Consider the following 23,646-nt stretch of genomic DNA (forward strand, 5'->3'; position numbering starts at 1 on the left):
CAACGCTTTTGTTTGATCAGGACACCACAAAATTGTTCGCGTGTTTGTATACCGTGTAAAAGCATGCGTCACTAATGCGTTTTCTCACACCTTTCACCCCATAACTCTTTGACACCAGTCCTAGAGAACGTGTAAATTAACTGAACACTACCAATGATGAGGGGAATGACCCCGCGAATTCATCATGAATTAACCCGTTACCAGGGAGTAAATCTTTTAGCCGTTGGCTTTCCTTTTCTTCTTTTTCTTTTTTTTGCGAATTCTACTCAAATGGTTTGCGTGTTCTTAGATCATGCAACACCACGCGTAACGGGGACCCTGTCAACGGCATGTACTCTGCCAATGATGAGGAGGGTGACGAATGCGCCGTGAATAACCCCGTTACCAACGCTAATCTCTATGGTCCTAGGTTCTCTCCCTCAGGCCTCTTACTTTCTTTTTCCCTTCTCTTCTTCCTCTTTTTTCCGTCTTATCCTTCTTTTTTTGTGTTTGCCTTTCTCTGCCTAAATATATAAACAGAATTAGAAAGCTTTCTTCTATAGAAAGGTTTGGTTTTATAATGAATTATATACCGGTGTTTGTCCACATGCGCGTTGTGAAACCTGTTCGTGTGTGCGTTTTGATATCCTGCTTTCTGCTGCAGTGCGTAATACAGCGCTAGCATTCGTCTTTTACTCATGTGTAGCTTGCGCTTCTTTAGCACCACATGATTATGGGATTACATGTAGTGACGTTTCCTATCTGCTGTGTTTTCTAGAACTGCCTGGCTATCTTTACGTTTTTTCACCGTGTACTCGCTTTGTATTTCTTTTCGCTGGGGCTTGATTATGCACATGTTCGTGTGGAACAAAGTGATAAGTGTCTGGTGTCGATATTGGTGTAGATAAGTACACGTGTCAATATACAACTGTGACGTGACTACACTCGCATTCACTCCGACGAAGGCCGGTCCTCCGGCCCCGAAACCTCAGTAGAAACATATGCAATAACCTCCTTCTTTTATTTTTTTCCATGTTACCTATATATATAAACGAGAAGAAAGGGGGTTAACCGAGGGTCGCGATTTTATTAGTCATATGATAAGAAGCCAACAAACATTGACACCAAGGACAACATAGGGGAAATTACTTGTGCTTAATAAATGAAATAAAGAAACGAAAAAATAATGGAAATTAAAGTGGATTAAAAAACAACTTCGCGCAGGTGGGAACCGAACCCACAACCTTCGCTATTCGCGTGCGATGCTCTACCAATTGAGCTACCGCGGCGCTGTTTTCCCATCCACTTTCTTGGGTATTGTTGTGTCCTAGTGGAACCCTGGGAGTGTTAGCCAGCGCCACCACACAAAGACACTTGTGTGGTGGCGCTGGCTAACACTCCCAGGGTTCTACTAGGACACATAAATACCCAAGAAATTGGATGGGAAAACAGCGCCGCAGTAGCTCAATTGGTAGAGCATCGCACGCGAAACGCGAAGGTTGTGGGTTCGGTTCCCACCTGCGGCAAGTTGTTTTTTCACCCACTTTAATCTCCATTAATTCTTCCTTTCTTGAGTTCATTTATTAAGCACAAGTAATTTCCCCTATGTTGTCCTTGGTGTCAATGTGTGTTGGCTTCTTATATATATTGTACAGTACCAGTGGCACCCACGATGATAATGGAAGAGCGAATAGTCTAGAGGAATTCGAAGTCCCACAAGTAACGCCGGAAGAAGTAAAGATAGCCTTGGGAGCTATGCAAAGGGGGAAGGCAGCTGCGGAGGATCAGGTAACAGCAGGTTTGTTGAAGGATGCTGGGCAGATTGTTCTAGAAAAACTGGCCATCCTGTATACGAAATGCTTCATGTCTTCGAGCGTACCGGAATCTTGGAAGAACGCTAACATAATCCTAATCCATAAGAAAGGGGACGCCAAAGAGAGAGAGAAATAAACTTTATTGTGAGACCAGGCTTCTTGAGCCCAAAGGTGGGTGGCCTCCTCAGTCCAGGTAGCCATGGCTCGCTGCCGCCGCCCGAGCCCTGTTTACCAACCGCAGCTGGCTGTCAGGGTCTTGCGTCACCAGCAGAGCCTCCCACTGGTCTTCTAATTTTTCTTCTGAATCCGCCTCTTTCTGCATGTTATCGCCTGGTGGCGATGATGGTGGTGCTTCTCGATTATTCCTGCATCCAAGCACCATATGTCGCAAGCTGTTGGGCGTGCCCGGCGGGCAGAACTTGCAGTCTCGCCCGTAGATGCCCGGGTACATGGCGTGCAGCAGTGTTCCGTGTGGGTAGGTTCCAGCCTGTAGTCTTCTCCAGGTTACCACTTGGTCCCTACTCATCGTCTTATGCGCGGGTGGGTAGCAACGCCTCTGCTTCCTGTAGTGCGCCAAGATATCCGAGTACTTCTTGGATATGCGTTCATCATCCTCGTCACAGTCGTTGGTACGTGTTCTCTGCGCGTCGGAGATGGCTCGGCGTGCATGATCTCGAGCCGCGGCGTGCGTCGCCTGGTTCCCCGTGAGAGACTCGTGTCCCGGCGTAGTAGTAGTAGTAGTGATTTTAAGATGAAAGGAAGAGAAAAGTGCAGTGCCGTAACTGTCTCTCAAGGGAGGGCACCTCAACAGCACTGCACGGGGTAAGGGGAGTGGGGAGAAAAAGATTAGAGAGAGAATGAAAGAGAACGAAAAAAAAACAAGAAGGTTAAAGAAGAAGCAAAGCGGGGCTTACAGCCGCGCTCTCAGCTGAGTCTCGTCACGAAAGCCAAGGAGGGCAGCAAGCGCTCTCTTGGCAATGGAGGCGGGGGCTACGGGAAATAGGAGGTCACCCTCCGTGCTGCACGGTAGTCCGACTCGGCGATATGAAGCACAGAGCGAGGTGCGCTCAACGTCGAAGGATGGGCAACGCAGGAGAAGGTGTTCCAGTGTCTCATCCTCGCCGCATTCCGCACACGCGGGGCTGCCTGTTTCGTGCAGTCTGTGCAATCGGGCGGCCGTGCTGTAGCAGCCGACGCGCAGCCGCAGGAAAAAGGAACGATCCCAGCGGGAGAGGCCGGCGCGGGGGAGGAGGCGAGGGGGCGTCCCCGCAGCAACACGTGAGTCGGATTGATGCGCGCGGAGGGTGCGCAGTATGGCCGTCTTGGCCACGTCGAAGCGAGTGACGGAGGCTGCGAGGGGGAAGCGAGCCGCGAGTGCTTGCTTCGCAAGGGCGTCGCTGCTTCGTTTCCGGGCAGGCCAATGTGCGCGGGGACCCCCTGCAAAACCAAGTCGCAGCCCTGATTTACGACGTGGCGCAGTTTCGATCCCACGCTCTGCACAAGTGGCACACCGGCATAGTCTTTCCGCAGCATGCACAGAGCCGCGCGCGAGTCACTCAGGATCGCAGCAGACGAGACACCGCACTGGTGAAGAGGGTCAGCCGCAAGGTCGATGGCCGCGAGTTCGGCGACTGTCGATGAGGCAGGGAAACGGAGACGGCACTGCCGGGACGCAGAAATGTCCGGTGCCGTGCACGCAGCAGCAGCGGAGCCGTCACTGGAGACAGAGCCGTCAGTGTAGACTAGGAGGCGGTCGCGTAGGTGTTCGTGAAGCAGTGCAGCCGTCTCCTGCTGCATGGCACATAGTGCTGTTCGGCGCTTGCTCGTGACGCCCGGGACGCTGATGTTAACGTCAAGCAGCGGGGAAGCGTGCGGCGATGGCGGCGAGGGAAGGAGCTGCGGCAGAGACGCGATGCGGGCGCTGAAGTCGGTGGCATGCTGACCCATGCCCGAGCCCTCGAGGGTGTGGAGGCGGCACACGAAAGACTGGCCCTGTGGCGACCGTTGCAGGCGCTCGATGTGGTGAAGCGCATGTTTCCTCGCACGAAGTGAGGGCGGCCAGTTGCCCGCTTCGGCGAGAGTTGCCCCCACTTGCGAGAAGCGGGGAAGCGCGTACATCTGGCGAACTGCAGTGCGGTGTTCGACGTCAACGGCCCTCCAGTTGGCTGCACTGGCGTTGGTGAGCGGGAGCGCGTAGAGCGCTCGCGAAGTAGCGATCGAGTTATAAACTCGGAGCGCAAGATGCGTTGTGCAGCCGCGGCCACGGGCGAGCAGGGAGCGTGCGGCGCCTGCAACTTTCCTGGCGTCCCTACAGAGCTGTGTGGTTGCCGCATTAAAGTTCAGGCGGCAGTCGATGTGAAGGCCCAGGTAGCGAACTTTTCTCTGCCACGGGAGGGGGCTTCCGCGCAGCGAGAGCGTGGGCACTTCGGAGCGAGCACGGCTAGCACGGGGGTGGACCATTAGCGCCTCGGTTTTAGACGCCGAGAGCTGAAGCCCCACGCTGGTGAGGTATTCGTCCACGGCGTTGATAGCAGACTGTAGTGATTGCCGCACTTGGTAGCCATAGTCCGTGGGCCCGGAAGCGAAAAGAGCGATGTCGTCGGCGTAAATCGCCACGCGGACTTCGAAGGCTGTCAGCTTCGGGATGAAATCGGGGAGCCTTGCAAGCGCCAAGTTGGATAGAAAGGGGCTAAGAACACTGCCCTGAGGAACACCAGCGGTCACGCTACGGGGGGTGCTGAGCGCGTCGCCAACACGCACTCTGAGATTTCGGTCGCTAAGAAAGGCCGACACATAGTCCAGTAGGCGGCCGGTGATGCGCAACTCGCGAAGCGCCTGGATGATGGTGCCGTGCGGGAGGCCGTCAAACGCGCGTTCGACATCGAGCAGCACCAGGTATGTGGCTTCGTGGCAGCTTGCAGCGTGCTCGAGAGTGGCGACAACGTCCGCGATGGAATCAGCTGTCGAGCGGAGTCGGCGGAAGCCACTCTGTTCCGGGGCAAGAGCGTCGAGGGCGGAGGCGATCCATTCGAGTCGGTTCAAAGCCATCGACTCCATCGTTTTGCCGGGTACCGAGGTCAGCGATACTGGGCGATAAGAGCTGATGTTCGAGGCTGGTTTGCCGCGCTTCAGAATGGGAACGACGATCGCCTCTTTCCAGTTGGCGGGGATGATGCCGCTGCGCCAGACGGAGTTGAAAACCTCGAGAAGTGAGGGAAATTGAGCTTGTTACGTTTCGCCTACGACGCGTGGTGTAGCCGGCGCGGATGCAACGGACGCCGGGGCTTCGTTCCAAGCGGCGGACATTTTGGCCCGTTCGGAGCGGCCGCGACGCATCCCCGCCGAGCGCGTCCCGGCATGTTCAGTGCCACGTGTCTATGTGTGCGTGTGTGTGTGTGTGCCCACGCTTGTCAAAGCGCGGCAGCCGGGGAGAGGAGCTCCCCAAGTGTGAAACGAGGAGGTGTGACCGGCGCCGGCCCGGCTGATGCGTCACTACACTCGTCTCTACATGTCTCTCAGCTCGTCCATGCCTCGCTGTCACGTGGTGTCATCCCGTGACCTTCCTTCTTGCCCACGACGCCAAGAGTATAAAAGCAGCTGCCCCCCGGACGCCAAGAGAGAGGTTCCGATTTCTTCTGTTGAGTAACGTGTTCTCCCGTCTCGCCACTTCGGTCGACCTGACCGGCCGCTCTTTTGCGATGCTAGAATAAACAAGTTGTTCTGTTAGCAGTCGACTCATGCTTTGCCAGGACCTTCGGATGCTTCCAGTTGTGCCCCAGGCCGCCAGGCCAACGCTACCCTTGGGGCTTGCGACCCAGTTGCAATAACGGGCGTCAGCACAGAGGTTCCAACAACCGGTTTCATCGGTGGGATTCCAACAACCGGTGCCATCGGTGGGATTCCAATAAGCTGCGTCGATGTTCCTGAGGTCCCGGCGTCCAGAGGATTTGTGCTGCCTTTCCAATCCTTCCATTCAGATACCTTCTGCATGCGTCTTGTGAGTCCGTCACCACGGTAACCATGGCCTTCTTGCACGTTGCGATGGCCAGGGCTATGCCCACCTCTTCCGCAGTGCTCGCATCCTTGGCACGTATGGATGTGGCTGTAAGTTGCTCGCCCTTCTCGTCGACCACGCTGATTGCGAATCGGTCGTTGGTACTCTACGCAGCTGCATCCGTATATCTAACGTTTTCTTCCTTGCTGTTAATGCGTTCGAGTATGCGCTTGAGCGCCTGTATTCTCTCCTGTCTCCTTTCCATGTCGTACTCGGGATGCATGTTTCTGGGAATGGTACTCATGTGTAGCTTGTCTCTGATCTCGTGTGGGGGATACGCTGAGGTAGGTGCCTTTCATCCTCGACTTGGTAGCCCAGATCTTTCAGGAGGGATCTTCCCGTCTTTGTCAGCTTTAGTCTCTCCAGTTGGTTGACGTTGTGCGCCTCCACGAGCTCTTCCCACGTGTTGTGGACTCCCATTTTGAGTAATTTCGCTGTGGACGTGGAGGGGGACAGACCCAAGGCAATTTTGTATGATTTTCTGATGAGGGCATTTACTTTGTCTCGTCGACTGTTCATGTCAACGTATGGGGTCCCGTACGTGACGATGCTTGTGAGCAGCGCTTGTATCATTTTCGTGCAGTCTTCTTCCTTGAGTCCGTGGCTTTTGCTCGTCACTCTTTTGATAAGGTGGGTTATTTGTTGCACTGTTCTCTGAATTTTTTCCAACTCTGCTCCCCCGGCCCCGTCCTTTTGAATCAGGAGTCCGAGGATGCGGAGCGTCGTAACCTGCGAAATCATTTTTTATTTATTTTTATTTATTTATGAATACTGCGATCTTGTACACAAGATCATAGCAGGTGGGAAACATTGTGTTAAGATACAGAATTACAGACACAAAGAGAACAAAATTGCACGTAGAAATTCAACAAGAGAATACAGCGAAAAGGTCAATTAATAACAGTCAATTCAAATGCTCTTGAAATGAATGTAATGATGTCTGTTTGACAACATCATCCGTGAGGTTATTCCAATCAGTGATGGTCATTGGAAAAAAGGAATATTTAAAACAATTAACTCGCGGATTTAATGGTGTTATAGAAAGAGAATGGCGATTTCTAGTTTGGTACCCCGAGGAATAGATAAGGATATTGGAGGTGTCAACTTTGAAATTATTATTAATGAATTGATAGAAAAACTTCAAGCGACATATGTGATTTCTGTTAGGAATAGAGGGTAAACCACTTTTTCTGAGGAGGTCACTGACTGATGCTCGCCCGTAAGTGTTATATATAAACTTTACTGCTTTCTTTTGGATTCTTTCAAGTTTATTTATGCTTACCTTTGTAAAAGGGTCCCAAATAATCACTGCATATTCTAAGATTGGTTTAATAATAGTGTTTTAGGCAAGGAGGCGTGTACCAGGGGTTGCTAGCTTAAGCGAGCGTCGCAACAAAAAAGCTTTCGGAGAGCGTTTGCTGAAACATAGTCGACTTGCCTTGTCCAAGAAAGATTATCAGAGATCCATAGACCTAGATACTTATATTCTGTGACTTCATGAAGAAAATTATTATTAGCAGTGTAGTAATATAGAAGAGGGATCTTTTTAAGTGGTATTCTCATAAATACGGTTTTTTCAAAGTTAATTGACATTTGCCACTTCTCACACCAAGAAACTATCTTTGCAAAATCATTATTCAGCCTAATTTGATCATCAGTCGAACTTATTTTCTCATACAGCACGCAGTCGTCCGCATATAACCTAACACGTACTGACAGGTTTTTAACAATATCATTAATAAACAATAAAAACAGTAGGGGGCCGAGGACGGATCCCTGGGGAACACGAGAATCGACAGGAACGTAATTGGAGCAAGTTTTATGCAGTTCGACAAACTGACGCGATCAGATAGGTACGATTGTATCCATGTTAATATCTGTTTATTATTTATAATAAAACTGAGTTTATGAAGTAGTTTCTTGTGCGAAAGCTTATCGAAAGCTTTTCGAAAGTCCATAAAGATAACATCAGTTTGTTTTCCTTCGTTGATTGCTGTCGCAAAATCGTGGATTGTTTCGACCAGCTGAGTGCATGTGGAATACCCTCGTCTGAAACCGTGTTGAACAGCTGCCAATACATTATGCTCGTCGAGGAAATTAGTTAGATGCTTATGAATGATGTGTTCCAATAATTTGCACGTTGTTGAAGTTAATGAAATAGGGCGATAATTTTCAATACACGTCTTCTCACATGATGCCTCCCACCTTTACTACCGGGTCTGGTATCTGCTGTGGTTTTCGGCCTCTTGTGCGTTTTTTTAGCACCAAGAGCTCCGATTTTTCAGGTGCGCACGTCAGTCCACATGCTTCCAGGTACTTTTCCGTAGTGTCAACCGCTTCTTGCAGAGCGTCTTGCTGTTTACCTGTCGACCCTCCCGTAGTCCAGATGGTGGGTCGTCAGCATATATTGCGTGACCAATCCCTTCTATTTGCTTCAGTTGCTTGGGTAGTGAGCTCATCGCCAGATTGAATTATTGAATTATTGAAGATTGAATTGAAAAATTATAGACCGATGAGCTTACTGTCCGTTGCCTACAAAGTATTTACTAAGGTAATTCCAAATAGAATTAGGAACACCTTAGACTTCTGTCAATCAAAGGACCGAGCAGGATTCCGTAAAAGCTACTCAACAATAGACCATATTCACACTATCAATCAGGTGATAGAGAAATGTGCAGAATATAACCAACCCTTATTTATAGCTTTCATTGTTTACGAGAAAGCGTTGGATTCAGTCGAAACCTCAGCAGTCATGGAGGCATTATGTAATCAGGGTGTATGTAAAAATACTTAATGATAACTATAGCGGCTCCACAGCCACCGTAGTCCTCCATAAAGAAAGCAACAAAATCCCAATAAAAAAAAGGCGTCGGGCAGGGAGATACGATCTCTCCAATGCTATTGCTCCAATGATGATGTTGATGACGATATACTCGTGACGCTTGCGGCGGAAAGGATGTGCCACATCCGCCGCCAAGGTTTGAGTGATGGCGCTGGTTAACACTCCCAGATTTAGTTCTTGTAGTGAAACATAAACACCCCAGAAATAGGATGGGAGAACAGCGCCGCGGTAGCCCAGTTGGTAAGAGCAGCGCATGCGTAATGTGTAGACGTGGGATCGTTGCTACCCTTCGGCCAGTTGTTTTTTCGTGCATTTTGATTATATTTATGATTAATTTAATCATAAATATAATCACCCAAAAGGGCATTGAAGCTGCTATTGATCGTCTTTCTAACAGCTCGGCTCCCGGTCCATACGGAATCTGTCCAAAACTACTAAACATGGCTAAACCAAGGGATATCTCGCATTTTCGCCGCTCTTTTTCAACATTCTACTGATTCAGGATGTGTTCCTAACGAATGGAAAATAGCTAAAATAATTGCAATCTTTAAGTCCGGTGACCCGTCATCTGTCTCAAACTACAAACCTATTTCACTGACCAGTATTCCATGTAAACTTTTAGAACACATTATATCATCAGCAGTTATGAAATACCTAACCGATAACAATATCCTCTTCATTAACCAACCCGGCTTCCAACGGGGTCGTTCATCTGAGACGCAGTTATTCGAGCTAGTCTCTGACCTGCACCAAGCTATCAACGACTCCTCAAAAATAGACGCCATATTTATTGATTTTGCGAAGGCTTTTGATAAGGTAGCTCATAACCGTTTATTAATAAAACTTTCCCATTTTAATATAAATATTAGGATTACGAATTGGATTAGTAACTTTTTATCTAACCGGTAGCAATTTCTAACTACTGATGAATTTTCTTCTCCGCGATCACTAGTTAAATCCGGAGTGCCGCAAGGATCTGTATTGGGACCAATTTTATTCCTGCTATACGTCAACGACATCAGCAATAATATCAAATCTGCAATAAGACTATTTGCAGATGATTGTGTAATTTATAGATGAATAATTACCTCTTTCGACACTGACATTTTGCAATCTGACCTCGCGAAGATTACCGACTGGTGTAAACAGTGGCAAATGGAAATAAATGTTTCAAAAACTAAGGCTATAAGCCTTCACTAGATCTAGTAACCCTAGGGTTACCCGTTACGTGGTGAACGACATTAGTATTGCACATGCGCAAACAATAAAATATTTGGGAATTCATTTATCTTCAAGCGTTTCATGGAATCATCACATCGATGCGATTACTACTAGCAGCGCTTGTAAAACCCTAGGCTACATTAGGCGCAACCTTTACTCGGCAAACAAGTCCACTACACTATTAGCCTACACGACGCTAGTTCGTTCGAAAATGGAGTATGCGTCTTTTATTTGGAATCCGCATCAATCGTACCTCATAAACAAGCTCGAGTCGGTCCAAAACAGAGCAGCCCGCTTCATCACGAAAAATTACGAACTTCTAGCATCACTAACATAAAAATATCTCTAAATCTCCCCTCGCTAGAAAATCGAAGGCTGACAGGACTTCTTTCCCATTTTCACAAGCTATATCACTGCAGGTCGTCTTTCAGCGCATGCCACATCAGGCCCGGCCATCGTATCTTCCCGCGCCTTGATCATTCCTTTAAAGTTCAGCCCGTTTTCGCACGCACTAACTTCTTGAGGCACTCGCCCCTCTTTCTCGCGATATATCATTGGAATATTTTACCAAATGAAATCGCATCAGCTCTAAGTCATGATGATTTCCTAGCAAAACTAAAACAGTATTTTAACGGACTAACACAGTATTCTCTTGCTCATTTGTTATAGGCATCACTGTGTTGTTGCGCGCTTTTTTTATCTTACCTATTTTTCTCACCATATTTTGATGTTCCTTGCGCAAACGGTTTTGTTCTAGGTTAGCGCAGGGTCACTTGTACTGCATAAAATTTTTTTCTGCTTGTGCTTTTCGTTGTTTCATGCAGTATCTGCTGGTATGTGTACGTTTTTATCAAGTATTTTTGCTTTTATAAAGTGACCAAGTTACATTGATTTTGTGTAACACCCAGTTTAAATCTATATGTATCTTCAGCGTTTCGGACGTGTCGTTGTATTGCTCTTAGTTGTTTATTTTTGTTTGTTTTCCTGTTTTTCCGCTTGTGTTCTTTTTATTGTAGTATGCATTATCTGTTTAAATGCGTATACTGTATATGTCACTAATTCATTGTAACACCCCTATGTAATGCCCGCATGGGCTGTTAGGGTACTTGAATAAAACAAAAAATTCAATCAGTAAGTACAAATAACTTCCCCAATGTTGTCCTTGGTGTCTTTGGTGGTTTCTTGTGATATGATTAATAAAAATTTAACCCCTCGGTTCCCTTTGTTGTTCAAATGTACATGGCAGGAATTGGTATCGTAAGGCAGCGCGAGCAATGCAAAATGAAGTGCACCGAAGATAAAAAGACGCACTTTGGCGAAGTCGTCTTTACAAAGTTTAGATGTCGAATGGATACTGTTATCTGCGTCGATCCGGTCTGGCGCACTCCTTCTTGTGCTCTTACTGTGGTGCCATGTCGACGTCTTTCATCATTAAGAAAACATACTCTCGAAAAGCAATTTCATGGTGCTGGATTGAATATAACGAATCCTGATATTCTATCATTCGGAGCCTCTTCTATGGGACACTATCATAGGAATGTCGGTTCAGCTGTTGGGATATACATAATTGAATCAGGGAGATTCCCTTGCTAAATTCTTAAATTTTATCTGACTTCAATCTCTCAGCTATTCAAATTTTTCAATAGTGCTTATTCTAAAGTTCGTTTAACCTGTTTCATTAAGTTGCCCGATTCTTGGCTAGTCCCTTATAGTGGGTATGAGCCACTCGTAGATGCAAACAAACAAACAAACAAACAAACAAACCTAGGGCGCTAGAAAAGAAGGAGCAGAGTAAAACGGGTGTTCTGGCGTACGGCTGGATCTCTGTTTCCCTACAATGACACAGACTGCGAAAATGCAGCCGAAGGCAGCGCAACCTTAAGGACAGTCCTCGTGGGACTTCGCTGTCCTGGGTGCCTCCCGCGGCCAGGGAACGCCGTCCACGCTTCCTGTGCCATGGATTCCTGCCTCGGGACACCATCCACCTCTGGGCTGTCAAGGGATGCCGCACACGCTTCCTTGGCCCTGTAGAGCGCGGTAGCATGAGTGTCGGGGCTCCCGTGTACTTCGCGGACGCCGCCCGGTGCTTCTCCGGGTGCTCACCGGACAGCGTCAGGCACGTCATGCGAGCCATCCCGCTGCTCGCACAGCAACTAGACTACGGCACTTCCGGGCTCTCTCCTGCAGCTTTAGCACTGTCAGCTGTTTGGGAATTGCCGCAGTTTCGTGGCTTCCAGGATAACGCCATGCTTGTCCGGACCGCGAGAAATGGGCGGTTGCAGTAAACCGACTTCGCGGTGGCATCAGGTGCTGGTCCTGGCCTGAATGGAGCGAAGCTGTGCTGGCTGCTTTCGGCCTGCAACGACTCCGACCAGCGTTGTTCCGCGGTCGCGGCTCGCGAGGTGCACCGCCTGGACGCGTCCGCTTTCCGTCCACAGCGCTCAGCGACGCACCCTACGAGGTCTGCGTCACTTGCGAAGCGCCGGCTCATCGCTTGAAGCCGTCCGATTCACTCCAGCCAGTGGGAGTCTCCCGCTGCTCCTACTGTCACCCACCGCCAGCTGCCTCCGAACTCGCGTTTTCCGGAAGCTCGTTAAAGCCATAACAACGACGGGCGGAAGAGAAGTTCGAGCTCACGAGCGACGGCCGTCAATGCCTATGAACATCGTGGGCCCGTCGAGCTGCGATGATGGACAGATACCGCTCCGCAACCGTGATCTCTCTAGGGATTCCGCCGGCAATATACTTCGGCACCCGTCAGAGCCATGCATCAGGATTTCGCAGCAGTCGTTGGCCGAACGTGCGGCCATTCGCTCAGCACATAGTGGGATCTCGCTAAAGGAAGCCAAGACTGCTAGCATCGCTGAGGCCGTCATCGTCGAAGACCTCGTGGTAACGCCCAAATATCCCTGCTAGACCGAGAAGAGACCATGGACTCAGGCGCAGTTACAGCTGTTCCCTGATTCGAGCCCGGAAAATATTGCGCCTTCGGACCAGGCATCGCTTTTGACTCCACCTTCGGACGTAGACGTCTCGGCAGCAGTGGACACTTTGTCGATCTCGGCAAGTTCAATCGCGTCGACGACTCTCGATATTTCACCTGCGACGTTGCCAAGACGCACGCGATGGTTGAGCAGGGGATTTCGCTGCTTGCATGCGCATTGGAGCGGCCAACCGCTTCTTAGTGTACAAGATCTGCTGCCGTGCTTTGCAAGAGCGACAAGATAATTGCTTACGAGATCTGCTACCGTCCCGAAACAGCCAATGCCACCCGCCAGAGCCGTGTTTGGAGACCAGAGTGGGGGGCCACGACGCCGCAGTGGCACCTAAACTTGCAGTGTGGCCGAGTAAAGAATTTGCATGCTTTGGTCAATCACAAGGCAACGCGAGGAATGGAGAATGTAGTGCACAGAAGACGAAGAGACGCACTTGGATGGTGGTGGCTTTTCAAAGAAAAAGCAAAGTAAATACAGGCGTTCCTGCGTACGGTTGGCTCTCCGTTTCCCTACGATATATATATATATATATATATATATATATATATATATATATATATATATATATATATATATATATATATATATAGTAGGGCAATATCACGGCGGTCTGTTCCGTACCACCGCCAGTTGCACTTCAATCCTCGACATGTAGGACGTGTGTCGAGTGAGCGCCTCCACAACAACTTGCAATATGGTCAACGCTGTTTAACTCATGGGTCCGGTCCCTCAAAGAGATGCGACCTCATGTGAACATATTTCTTTAGCATTTGTTGCAAAACCACTAATGAATTTTATTTGAGTAGCACTTTTTATAGGGCCTCGAACTTTCCCTTGCATAACGAAATTAGTATGACGCATGTACAGCTAAGATGTGCATTTGGCAGGTGTTTTTTTTAATCTTCTTTTTTTTGTTAGAGGATGCAGTCGTCGAAATGCAACGTTACGTCGTAAGTTAAAGAAGTTGCAGCTGCTTGGGCGGAGCATCCCGTTCTTCAATGAATCAAATGAAAATGAAAAGTGCGGAAGCGGCAACCGGCAACCATTTTTATAGGAAGTTTTGCCGCCTAAGGGTCAAATTGTCCCTGGTCTCCGGTGAAAGTATTAACATTTGTGTAAGGCGCATGTGGCTGTCTAGTGTAACAGTGTAAATGTTCCACAATTACAGGCGGGGGCGCAGCCCTATCAAAATGGCGCGACGCGCCTCTGTGCGAATGCTAAGATGCCACCCATTGAGCGGCAACGATATATCTGCCGGCTGCTATCACCTTTCAATGGGTGATTCATTCCTTATTAATTATTTGCATTACATTTTAGGGTTAACCTTAGGAAACTGTTCGCTGGGTTATGAGAATGGAGGGCTCCAGATATTATTATTATTTTAATTGCCTGGAGTTTTATAACGGGAACCAAATGCGTTGGACACGATCATTCTCGCACTCCGCCCTGATCGAAAGACGGCCAGGACTGTACCCGCAACCTAGTGCTCAGCAGCTCAACGCCATAACGGCGGGTGACAAAGCCTTGTCAAAATCAGTACTGACTTTCTTCGCGGGCCTGATCACATGGATTATTTATTAAATAATAAGTAAAGCGTTTGATGTAGTCGCACACAGTCTCCTACTCTCCAAATTAAAAGCTTATAACTTGGATGGTAAAATAATAGCGTGGATTGCCGAATATTTGTCATTGCGGAAACAGGCTGTGGTTCTGAACGGTATATCTTCGCAATATGCATCAGTTACGTCGGGAGTTCCCCAAGGCTCAGTGTTGGGGCCACTATTGTTTTTGTTGTATATCAATGATATTTCAGCTGGTATACAGTCTTCATTCAGGATGTTTGCCGATGATTGTGTTGTTTATAGAGTCATAAATGCCATTTCCGATTCACAAATCCTGCAAGTTGACCTAAACACTATCGCAGACTGGTGTGTGCGTTGGGATATGTCGTTAAATATAAATAAGACTGTTCACGTCACCTTTACAAGAAAACGAGCTAATCATCCCTATAGGTATAGAATTCATGATTCAACTCTAAAAGTAAGCAAGGAATTTAAATATCTAGGTGTGTTTTTCACTTCTGATTTACGATGGAACAAGCATGTTAACTATATTGGAAATAAGGCAGCATCAGTCTTGGGGTTCTTGCGGCGCAATTTTAGTCATTTACCGAGTAACTTGAAGACGCAGTTGTACTTTAGTCATGTACGTTCAATACTTGAATATGGATGTGTTTGTTGGGACCCACACACATCTGAGCTTATAAACAAATTAGAAAAAATCCAGAATAGGGCAGTTAGATTTGTTCTTGGTAATTATAGCCGGCAGCTTAGCATGACAGAAAGCAAACTTAAACTTAAATGGCAAGAGCTGAAGGATCGTAGAAGGCATATTAGATTAAAATTTTTCCACGATATTTATTATTCTAAAACAGGCATAATCCGCGATAAATATATCCAGGCACCACATTATATATCTAGGCGACTTGACCACTGTTTGAAGGTCAGGGAATTTTCTTGTAGGGGTGACGTCTTCCGTTATTCTTTTTTTGTTAGAACTGTTCGAGATTGGAACAGTTTGCCATCGACCATTGTATATATTACAGAAAATGATGCTTTTTACCACGCATTGAACTAATTTGTTGATGTATTGATTAAAGTTTGTAACCTCCCTGCTGTAATGCCCTACGGGGCGATGCAGGTAACTAATAAATAACATGGACGAAATATTTTCTTTGGGAACGGATCTATGGTTACAGCAAAAAAAAAAAAAATGAAGCATGCAGATTCTCTCCACTTTCATCTGAACAGTTTCAGGACCCCGTGCCTAAATGCTATGTGAGAGCCGTTATTGAACATGCTCGGTGAAGCTTGTCCGCTTTTGTGCACACATTATCCGTTCTTTTGTCGTCTTGTGTTTGTCTAACTTCAAAAGCTTACGGTCACTCGTCGCTGGGCTGGCTGGTTTGTTTGTTCATAGTCTCCGGATGAAGATAAATAAGTGCGGATGCGGTGAGTAGGACCCGTGTCAAGAATTAATGCGGAATTTACAGTGAGCCTTCGTGTGCTGTTTCCTAAGATCGGAACGCGTGCTGATCGATCTTTGTTACTGCAATCGCTTTAGCCTCGCAGGTATCGAACCGAGTCTTACTATAGGTAACCTTCCCGTCTTCCGCTCTCATTTCTCATTGCCACCTTTAACATAATGCTCTTGAGGAAAAACTCAGCCATGCCGAGAGCACGCTCAGCTGTATTGCATGTCAGGACAGCGCATAGCGCACACCTCCGATATATGTATATTTATCGGAGTCATTTCAACTCACGCATGCAAGCGTTCAGTTCGCCTAAAACAGCCAGAAAGTTAAACAACAAGAAAACTGCCCCTCCGTTGAAGCAAGCCGAGGGGGTTTTGTGCCCACCTGCGAGCTGGAGCACGCGGTCGATTGGAAATTGGCTGCAGCCCTCGCCCTCTCGGTGCGGCTCGTCTCTTTCATCCTCCCTGCATTCCCCACTTTCCTCGCTGCCACCGCGCGCAGGCAAACAAACGCCGGCGAAGGAACCGTCGCCGGGCAACGGCAGATGCGTTGACGCCGCCGAGGGCCTTTGATGTTCGCCGCTCGCCCTTCGGAGCCGCCGGTCGGCAGCCTCCTTTCCCCCCCGTTGCATTTCTCGCTGCGTCTCTTCCTCCCTCGTGCGGCCCCAGCGAAGCGCGGCTTCCCTGCCGTGCACGCCCAGCTTGCACGCCGCCAATTACCGCGCCGGGGTGGCGGCATTAATAATGCCAGCAGCCCTCAGCCGCCGCAACCCGATGAACACTGTGTCTCCCCATTTTCTACAGCAGCAAATAAGGCATGTAGGACACGGAGGAAAGCGAAAACGAAAATGAGCGTCCCAGTGCTTTCCTCTACTGGTTCTGAGCCGCGCAATGGAAAAACGGATACCGTTCATTGGGAGTACCCGACCGAGATTCAATCGAACTTGGGGGGGGGGGGGGGGTGCACTTCGGCTTGAATCCAGAGGGCGCTTCTGTTTTCTGCGTTCCGTCACTCGTGGAAATGTTTTCGCTTGTGTCGAATGCGTGCGTACGTAGTACAATCTAGCCGGCATCATTTTTACATTTATTTAGCTATACTTCCAATTCCATCGGCCGCATAGGAGTGGAAGTGCAATAAGGGAAACATAAATAATAGCAATGCACTTCATATACAAGGAAGCAAACAAAAGAAAAAGAAAACACTCACGAATTTAACGCCGCGCGTGTAAAATGTTCGGTACCTTATCGAGGACACAGGCCCAACATACTTTTCTAAATTTTCTCGACAGAATTTTCTATTGCTGGCTGCTCTATAATAAGTTAATCAAGGCGTTCTGTTCCCTAACTACATGTGGGAAAGAAAAGAAATACCAAATGTATTTTGTATTAGAAAGATATTCTTTATACAGGTTGTCCCAATTATCACGCACCAAGATGTTAAAATTTCCAAATGTGACGTAGCGGGACAGAATCAAGGTTATGTTGTTTACCGTCGCTTGGAGATTCTCAAGAGTATTTCTTGCGCTCCGCCGAATTACATAATTAGTCTTAATTTATTAATCAATATAACCCATATAATAATTGAATTAAAGGTGTAAATAAGGAAATTATAGAGCAAGATAAAAAACTGACGATACAGCTTTCTCTTGCGCCGTAAGTGCTGCATAAAAGTTCTTTCCCGAGCGTGAACGAAACCCGCGAATACAGGCAATAATGCCGTGCCACTGGCCACTGCATACCTAAATCCAAGTACTCGGGTGTTTTCACATTTCGCACCCATCGAAATGTCGCCGCAGTGGCCGGTATTTGATCCTTTGACCTCGTGCTTAGCAGCCCATAGCCACTAAGCAACCACGGCGGTTCTGCAATTCCTAGAGGGGCTACCATTGTAGCTTGGTCTTGTTAGTTAGGACGCGCCTTCCCCTTTTTTTCTTCAGGTTAATACGACCAGTAAAATGTGAACAGAAGTAAGAATTGAAAAGCTTTGCCTTTGTTTTCTTTATGCGGCAGGTAACGCCGTTCGGGTGGTAGTTAAGTGCTCATATAGCGTCGAAATTTGTTGAGGGAATTTTCGATAAAGCTGCGCAACTCTGGCGTGTAAACACGACCTGTCGACGCGGTAGGCATACTTTTCCCCAAAAGTAGGAAGTGCGCTGAGTTAGACAGAGTGGTAAAACGAGCAAATGCGATAATGAGGGATAAAATGTTTTGTCACAAAGTATCCAGTCAACAAGGCGGCTCGTGCCAATAGGAAAACAATTTATTTAATGTAAATACGTGTCTTTTCGATTGTCGATATAAAGAAAATAAGAAAAAGTAAATCTGAAATCATTATTAAGTGGTCAGAACGATAGAATTTCGAAGACTGACGACATATTAGAGACCGAAATTACTAAAAGAAACTGGAGTGTGAGAAAGTACCCTAAATAATGCTATTGGTAGTTTTGTTCTGACCAGATGTAAGACTGCAAATTTTAATGGTCATGTTTATGTTTGTCAATATATGTTTGTCAATATATATAACCAATAGATTTCAGAGATCCCTTTGAACCAATAATTTCTCTTAAGTATAACGTGTTTAACTTTGTCTGTTGGTTGTTTCATTCATTTATTAATACTGACAGCCTTTGCAGGCTATTACGGGAGTGGAAACAAGCATGTGTACAAAGGCATAAGTTAAACTACCGCGTCCGACACAACATATAAACAAATGCATTGGACAAAAAAGACAGCTAAATTAATTCAGAATACACAAGTTGAGGCAGGGACTTGTGCTATTTTCTAGGTGCGTTGTGGGGTGTGAATGATTAGAGGCATTCAATAAAGCCATCAGGACAGTCACTTCTCACGATGGAGTCTGGCAGCAGGTTCCACAGTTTAATAACTCGACGAAAAGAAGCTGCATTTAAAGCAATCTTTACGAGAAAGTGGCACAGGAATGTACATACTGGTGCGGTGTTTAGATGGTTCGTCGGGGTGGGCTGTAAAGTACTGCGTTGTATTAATCTTAATGTGACCGTGAATTAGTAGGAAAACAAACTTCATCCTTTCAACCTTTGTTCTGCTTTCAAGAGTTCCAAGGTTGCTTGTTTACATATATAGAACTGAGGTTGAACAGCGCGAATAAGACAAGAACACGAGGAAACAAATACCTGCCAAATGGAAGTTTATTTGAAATTCTCCAGGTATTTTACTTATACGTTTTTATACCTTTGTCAGCGTAGGCATGCGTACACCAGTCGCAAAGACATCTGCAATCGGCAACATCATAATATTTCATGCAAAAAAAGCTATTTCTTTTTCCGACAAGGCAAGAGACGCAGCTCTTACGCATTTATCTCCTTCCTTTCTAAGGTAATAAGCCTCTGTTATTTATTTCCCTTTCTCTCTTACCTTTTTCTTTCTCTGTGATTTTTTTTTTCAAATATGGGAGTGCAGGCACACTTATTACAATGTCCTGCTAAATGATTCCTATAGCCATTCTTGAGGTTACTGCTGTTTTGACGAGCTCTTTCATTGAAACACTGTCCCGTTTGACCTGTGTAAGTTTTTCCGCAGCTCGGTGGTATCTGATAGATAACGTTGCGCCTGCAGTCAGTGAAACGAGATTTATGATTCCTGGTGCCTTTCGCGCGTTTTCATACGAGTACAAACCCGCGAACGCTTGCACAGGGCACCGAAAGCAAATTATCATTATGTCTATCAGAAACTTTCTTTAGATTGTGTGACAACTTGTACAAGTATGGCACCATGTACGCTGTCTTTATTCTTTTGCTTCTGTGATGGTTCGGAACTTATTCTTTTTTTTTGCAAGATTTCTTAGTGCTTAGCTTCTCTTGGTCACTTGGGAATTTAATTGTGTCGTATACGACATATTCATCTGCGAACAATCTTACTGTAACTGTGATAGATTTTGGTTGATCATTTATGAAAACCAGGAACAAAAGAAGCCCGAAGCGCTCCCTTGAGGGACACCTGAGACCACCGGGGAAAGAATCGATTCAAAACCTCCAAGGTCGACGAACTGTTCGCGAAAGCTGAGGTAAGAAGAAAAGCCCTTTGTTATTTTGGGGTTTCTGAAAACAGCGTAAATTTTCTGCCGCAACTTTGGGTGGGATAACTTATCGAAGGATTTTGCAAAATCCAGGAATATTATATCAGTTTGTTCGCGGCTCTTTATTGCTTGAGAGAGATCGTGAACGGTTCCTGTAAGCTGAGTAACTGTGGATAAACCTTTATGGAACCCATGTTGAGAGGGATGTAGGATGTCGTTACCGTTCAGGTATGCCATCAAGTGTTTAAACACAATATGTTCCACGACTTTGGGACAAGTACATGTAATAGAAATCGGGCGAAAATTATTGACAATGGATGTGGAACCGCTCTTATGAATCGGAATAATTTTTGCACGTTTCCATGCAGCCGGGAAAGACCCTGTGGCAATAGATGTTTGGAAAATTTTTGTGAGATATTTGGCAACCCACTCAGCGTATAGAAAGAGAAATTCATTTGGAATGCCGTCAGGGCTTTTCTTTACGCACAAATGAAGAAGTAAGTTTAAGACCCCTCACTCTGTGATTTCTATGTCTTGAACTGGAGCGCAGCCAGGAGATTGTGTGAAGATCGGTGACAAACCGTCGTCAGAAGTTAAAACTGAAGAGAACAACAAATTAAGGCTTTCATTTCGTTCTTGACTATTTTTGCCTCCCATACTTTGAAACTTTGAAGGATTGACATAGCGCCAAAATTTTCTAGGAGCTTTGTTTGAAAATTTTTTGAGTCTTACGTTGTAACACTTCTCCCTAGCCTGCCTGACAAGACGCTTCAGGTCCTTACTCATGTCACTAATCGCACTATATTTATAAGGATCACACATAATCATGTTTGCCCCTCCGCTTCCGTTTTAATTTTTACTTGGCGTGTACAGTTTCTCTCGTGATCCACGGATTCTTCTTTTTTTGTGCGTATTGAGCGCTTCGGGATAAGCTGCCTGGTACAGTAGTCAACTATGTTGGAAAACCTATCCCACAATTCGCCAACTGTAGCACTGGCCTCAAAAAGACATATGAAATTGTCAAGTGAACGTTCCAGGTAGTCCAACATAGTGACTTCATCAGCCGCCGCAAAGTTGAGAACCATGTTAGAAGGTTTACTACGCGGTTGATATGGCGTCATGTCTAAATCTATTTTAAATATTTAATGATCGTTCTGCAGCGCACATAAAATGGGCTGATGATCATGATACGGCAGAAGACTAGGTGTTGCGATTAAATTAGGAAATTTGCGGGTGACAGCTGGAATCGCCTGGCGCAGGACAGGGGTAATTGGAGATTGCAGGGAGAGGCCTTCGTCCTGCAGCAGACACAAAATAATATGCTGCTGCTGCTGCTGCTGCTGCTGCTGCTGCTGCTGCTGCTGCTGCTGCTGCTGCTGCTGCTGATGATGATGATGATGATGATGATGATGATCCCACAAGCCCTCATATAGGTCACATGTACAGGGATATGACAGCAGTTTGAAAGATACAAAGACTAGGTCAAGTAGTGATGGTATTGTTGCATGTATTCTGGTATATGCTTCTACGACTCCAGTTCAATTATAGCAAAACGCAAGTTCTCCGCAAACGCAGTTAGCAAACCCAAGGTTAGCGAACGCAAATGAAAATCTCCTAAAAGTAGTATTGCGTCATCATGATTTAGGTTCGTGCCCATAAAATTTCTCAGATTAATAAGCATGTCTATTGGGCAGTTTCGAGCTCTGTAGGCATCACCGAGATACATCGCGCGGTTGTTCATCGTAATTTTAATCCAAACTGACTCTATATTCCTCGTAACATCAAGTACATAAAATAATAAATCACTTTTAACCCTAATTGCCACTCCCCTCCTCTTCTTGTCTGGTATCTTATCATCGTATTATTGAGGGTCGTGACCTCGGCATTCGATATGTCCTGGTGAAGCGAAGTTTCAGTTATTACCACGATATGTGGTTCATGCTCCAATAATATACTTTCAGTGACGGCTACTGTATTCACTAAACTCGGGGCGTTTAACCCCAAAGCATGCATTGGTGCATTTATTGAGTCTCATATGATCGGCCTTTGTTGGAGTATCACACTTGACTCTTGCGCCGGTAACTTCGTCCCGGGTGTACAGAACATCGCCAATTTTAATCTTGTCGAAGATTAATTCAACTTTCGTGCCAATACGCCTTTCTTGGTCTGAGGATTTCCATAGTTCATTGCGGGTCTCAGTAACCCCTTTAAAGGGAGACTAAAGCGAAAAGTGATTTCTTCTGCATCAGTAAATCACCGTTCTACAACACCGAAAACACCATTCTTACAAGGATAAGACGTTTGGTAAGCCAGAAAAAGCGCAAGAACAAAATGCGGGTGGCGACGCCTACTTGAGTTCCCGCACCTGGGGGCTGTGACGTCTTGAATTTTGATGGAATCTTCTAGGGCCTACTAATTATATATAGCGGTACAGATTGACTACATTGTGTTCTAAAGGAACCAAATATTAAACATGCCAAGTTTCGGGAACCATTATTCAGCCAACACGGCCCAAATGCGAAAACAAACTTTGGAATCCCTGACGTCACGCTGACGTACCGGCGCTGGCGTCTCGGCGCGAAATTCAAATACTGATACTTGGACCTTCATTTTCTCATCTAATACTGAAACTATTTTCTTGAAATGACTGCCTGCAGTTTCTCAAACAATGCTTTATTAGTCTAAACTGATTTATTGTTTCCCTTTAGTGTCCCTTTAAAATAATGTTATGGTATGCTTATTTCCGTATTTTTGAGCTTGTGACTGTCCAGAAAAATTTTCATCTTATCTCTAAAATCAGTTAACTTGAGAATTACAGGTTGGTCGAAAGAATTTAGTTCTTGTCCGAGTTTATTTTCAAATATATAGTCATTAACCTTCTTCAATAATGTTTCCTGTGTTTCGCACCCTTCCTCTATTACACATCCGGCTATGAGGTTGTTGCGGCGAGATCGCTTTTCAAAATCGTCCAAGCTGCTTGGAGATGCTGCTCATCGCTGTTTCTTGACCACTAATAACGCCCTCTAAGTCGGCAAGCCTTTTACGCCTTTCCTCAGTGCTCTGCAGTTTCATTTTCAATAGTCTGAAGCCTGGCTTGTATTTCACGAATGCGTGCTTCAGAAGATGTCTGGCTTTCCTGTATTTTTGAGATTTTAGCCAAAATTGATCTCTGCGTGTTAATCATTTCGTCGATTTTTTATCTTTTTTTGCAATAATAGGACGGAAGTTAGATTCGATATCTCCAGAAAGGCTGACTTACATGAACGCCATCCAAAAGCAGTCGCATACACAATGCACAAGCCTATGTGGACACGGCAGCGCTGTTAAACGGAGATTGTCTCTACGAAAGCCATGTTTTGTTTCTTCAACATGCATAAGTAAGGGTACGTTCGGTGACATTGTCACGCCAGTGCTGCCGTGTCAGCTGAAGCAGGAAGGAAGGAAGGAAAATGTGGAGAAGGAAAGGCAGGGAGGTTAACCAGTTTAGCTTAACCGGTTTGCTACCCTACACATGCAGATGCGCCTTTTATAGCCACAGGCCTTGTTGTCCGGTGACGGTCCCGTGATGTCAGCGTGCCCCGAAGATGGTGCGCCGTAATTCATGTCCATGTGTCCAAGAGAAGGCATAATCGCGTTGAATGGAGGTGCGCAGA

The 23,646-nt window shown here is 46.4% G+C and overlaps 2 protein-coding genes across 3 annotated transcripts in view; one reads left to right on the forward strand and one right to left on the reverse strand.

Annotated features, from left to right (window-relative positions):
• Positions 1–2,703: 2,703 nt before the first annotated feature.
• Positions 2,704–23,602, reverse strand: LOC135896251 (uncharacterized). Its single transcript, XM_070538006.1, has 5 exons — positions 23,534–23,602; positions 21,275–21,417; positions 5,775–5,927; positions 3,305–4,971; positions 2,704–3,143 (listed from the first exon to the last, which is right to left on the reverse strand). The coding sequence occupies exons 1-5, from the start codon at positions 23,600–23,602 to the stop codon at positions 2,704–2,706; spliced, it is 2,472 nt and encodes an 823-aa protein (XP_070394107.1).
• The window catches only part of LOC135896262 (protein turtle-like), a 594,776-nt gene continuing 591,012 nt past the window's right edge, over positions 19,883–23,646 (forward strand). Inside the window, exon 1 of one of the 2 annotated variants that reach the window (XM_070537869.1) lies at positions 19,883–19,981. The gene's annotated coding sequence lies outside the window, so the exon portion shown is untranslated. The remainder of the gene's footprint in view (positions 19,982–23,646) is intronic. The other variant, XM_065424615.2, reaches the window with a different exon arrangement.

Source organism: Dermacentor albipictus, chromosome 4 (assembly GCF_038994185.2).
Source record: "Dermacentor albipictus isolate Rhodes 1998 colony chromosome 4, USDA_Dalb.pri_finalv2, whole genome shotgun sequence".
NCBI lineage: Eukaryota > Metazoa > Arthropoda > Arachnida > Ixodida > Ixodidae > Dermacentor > Dermacentor albipictus.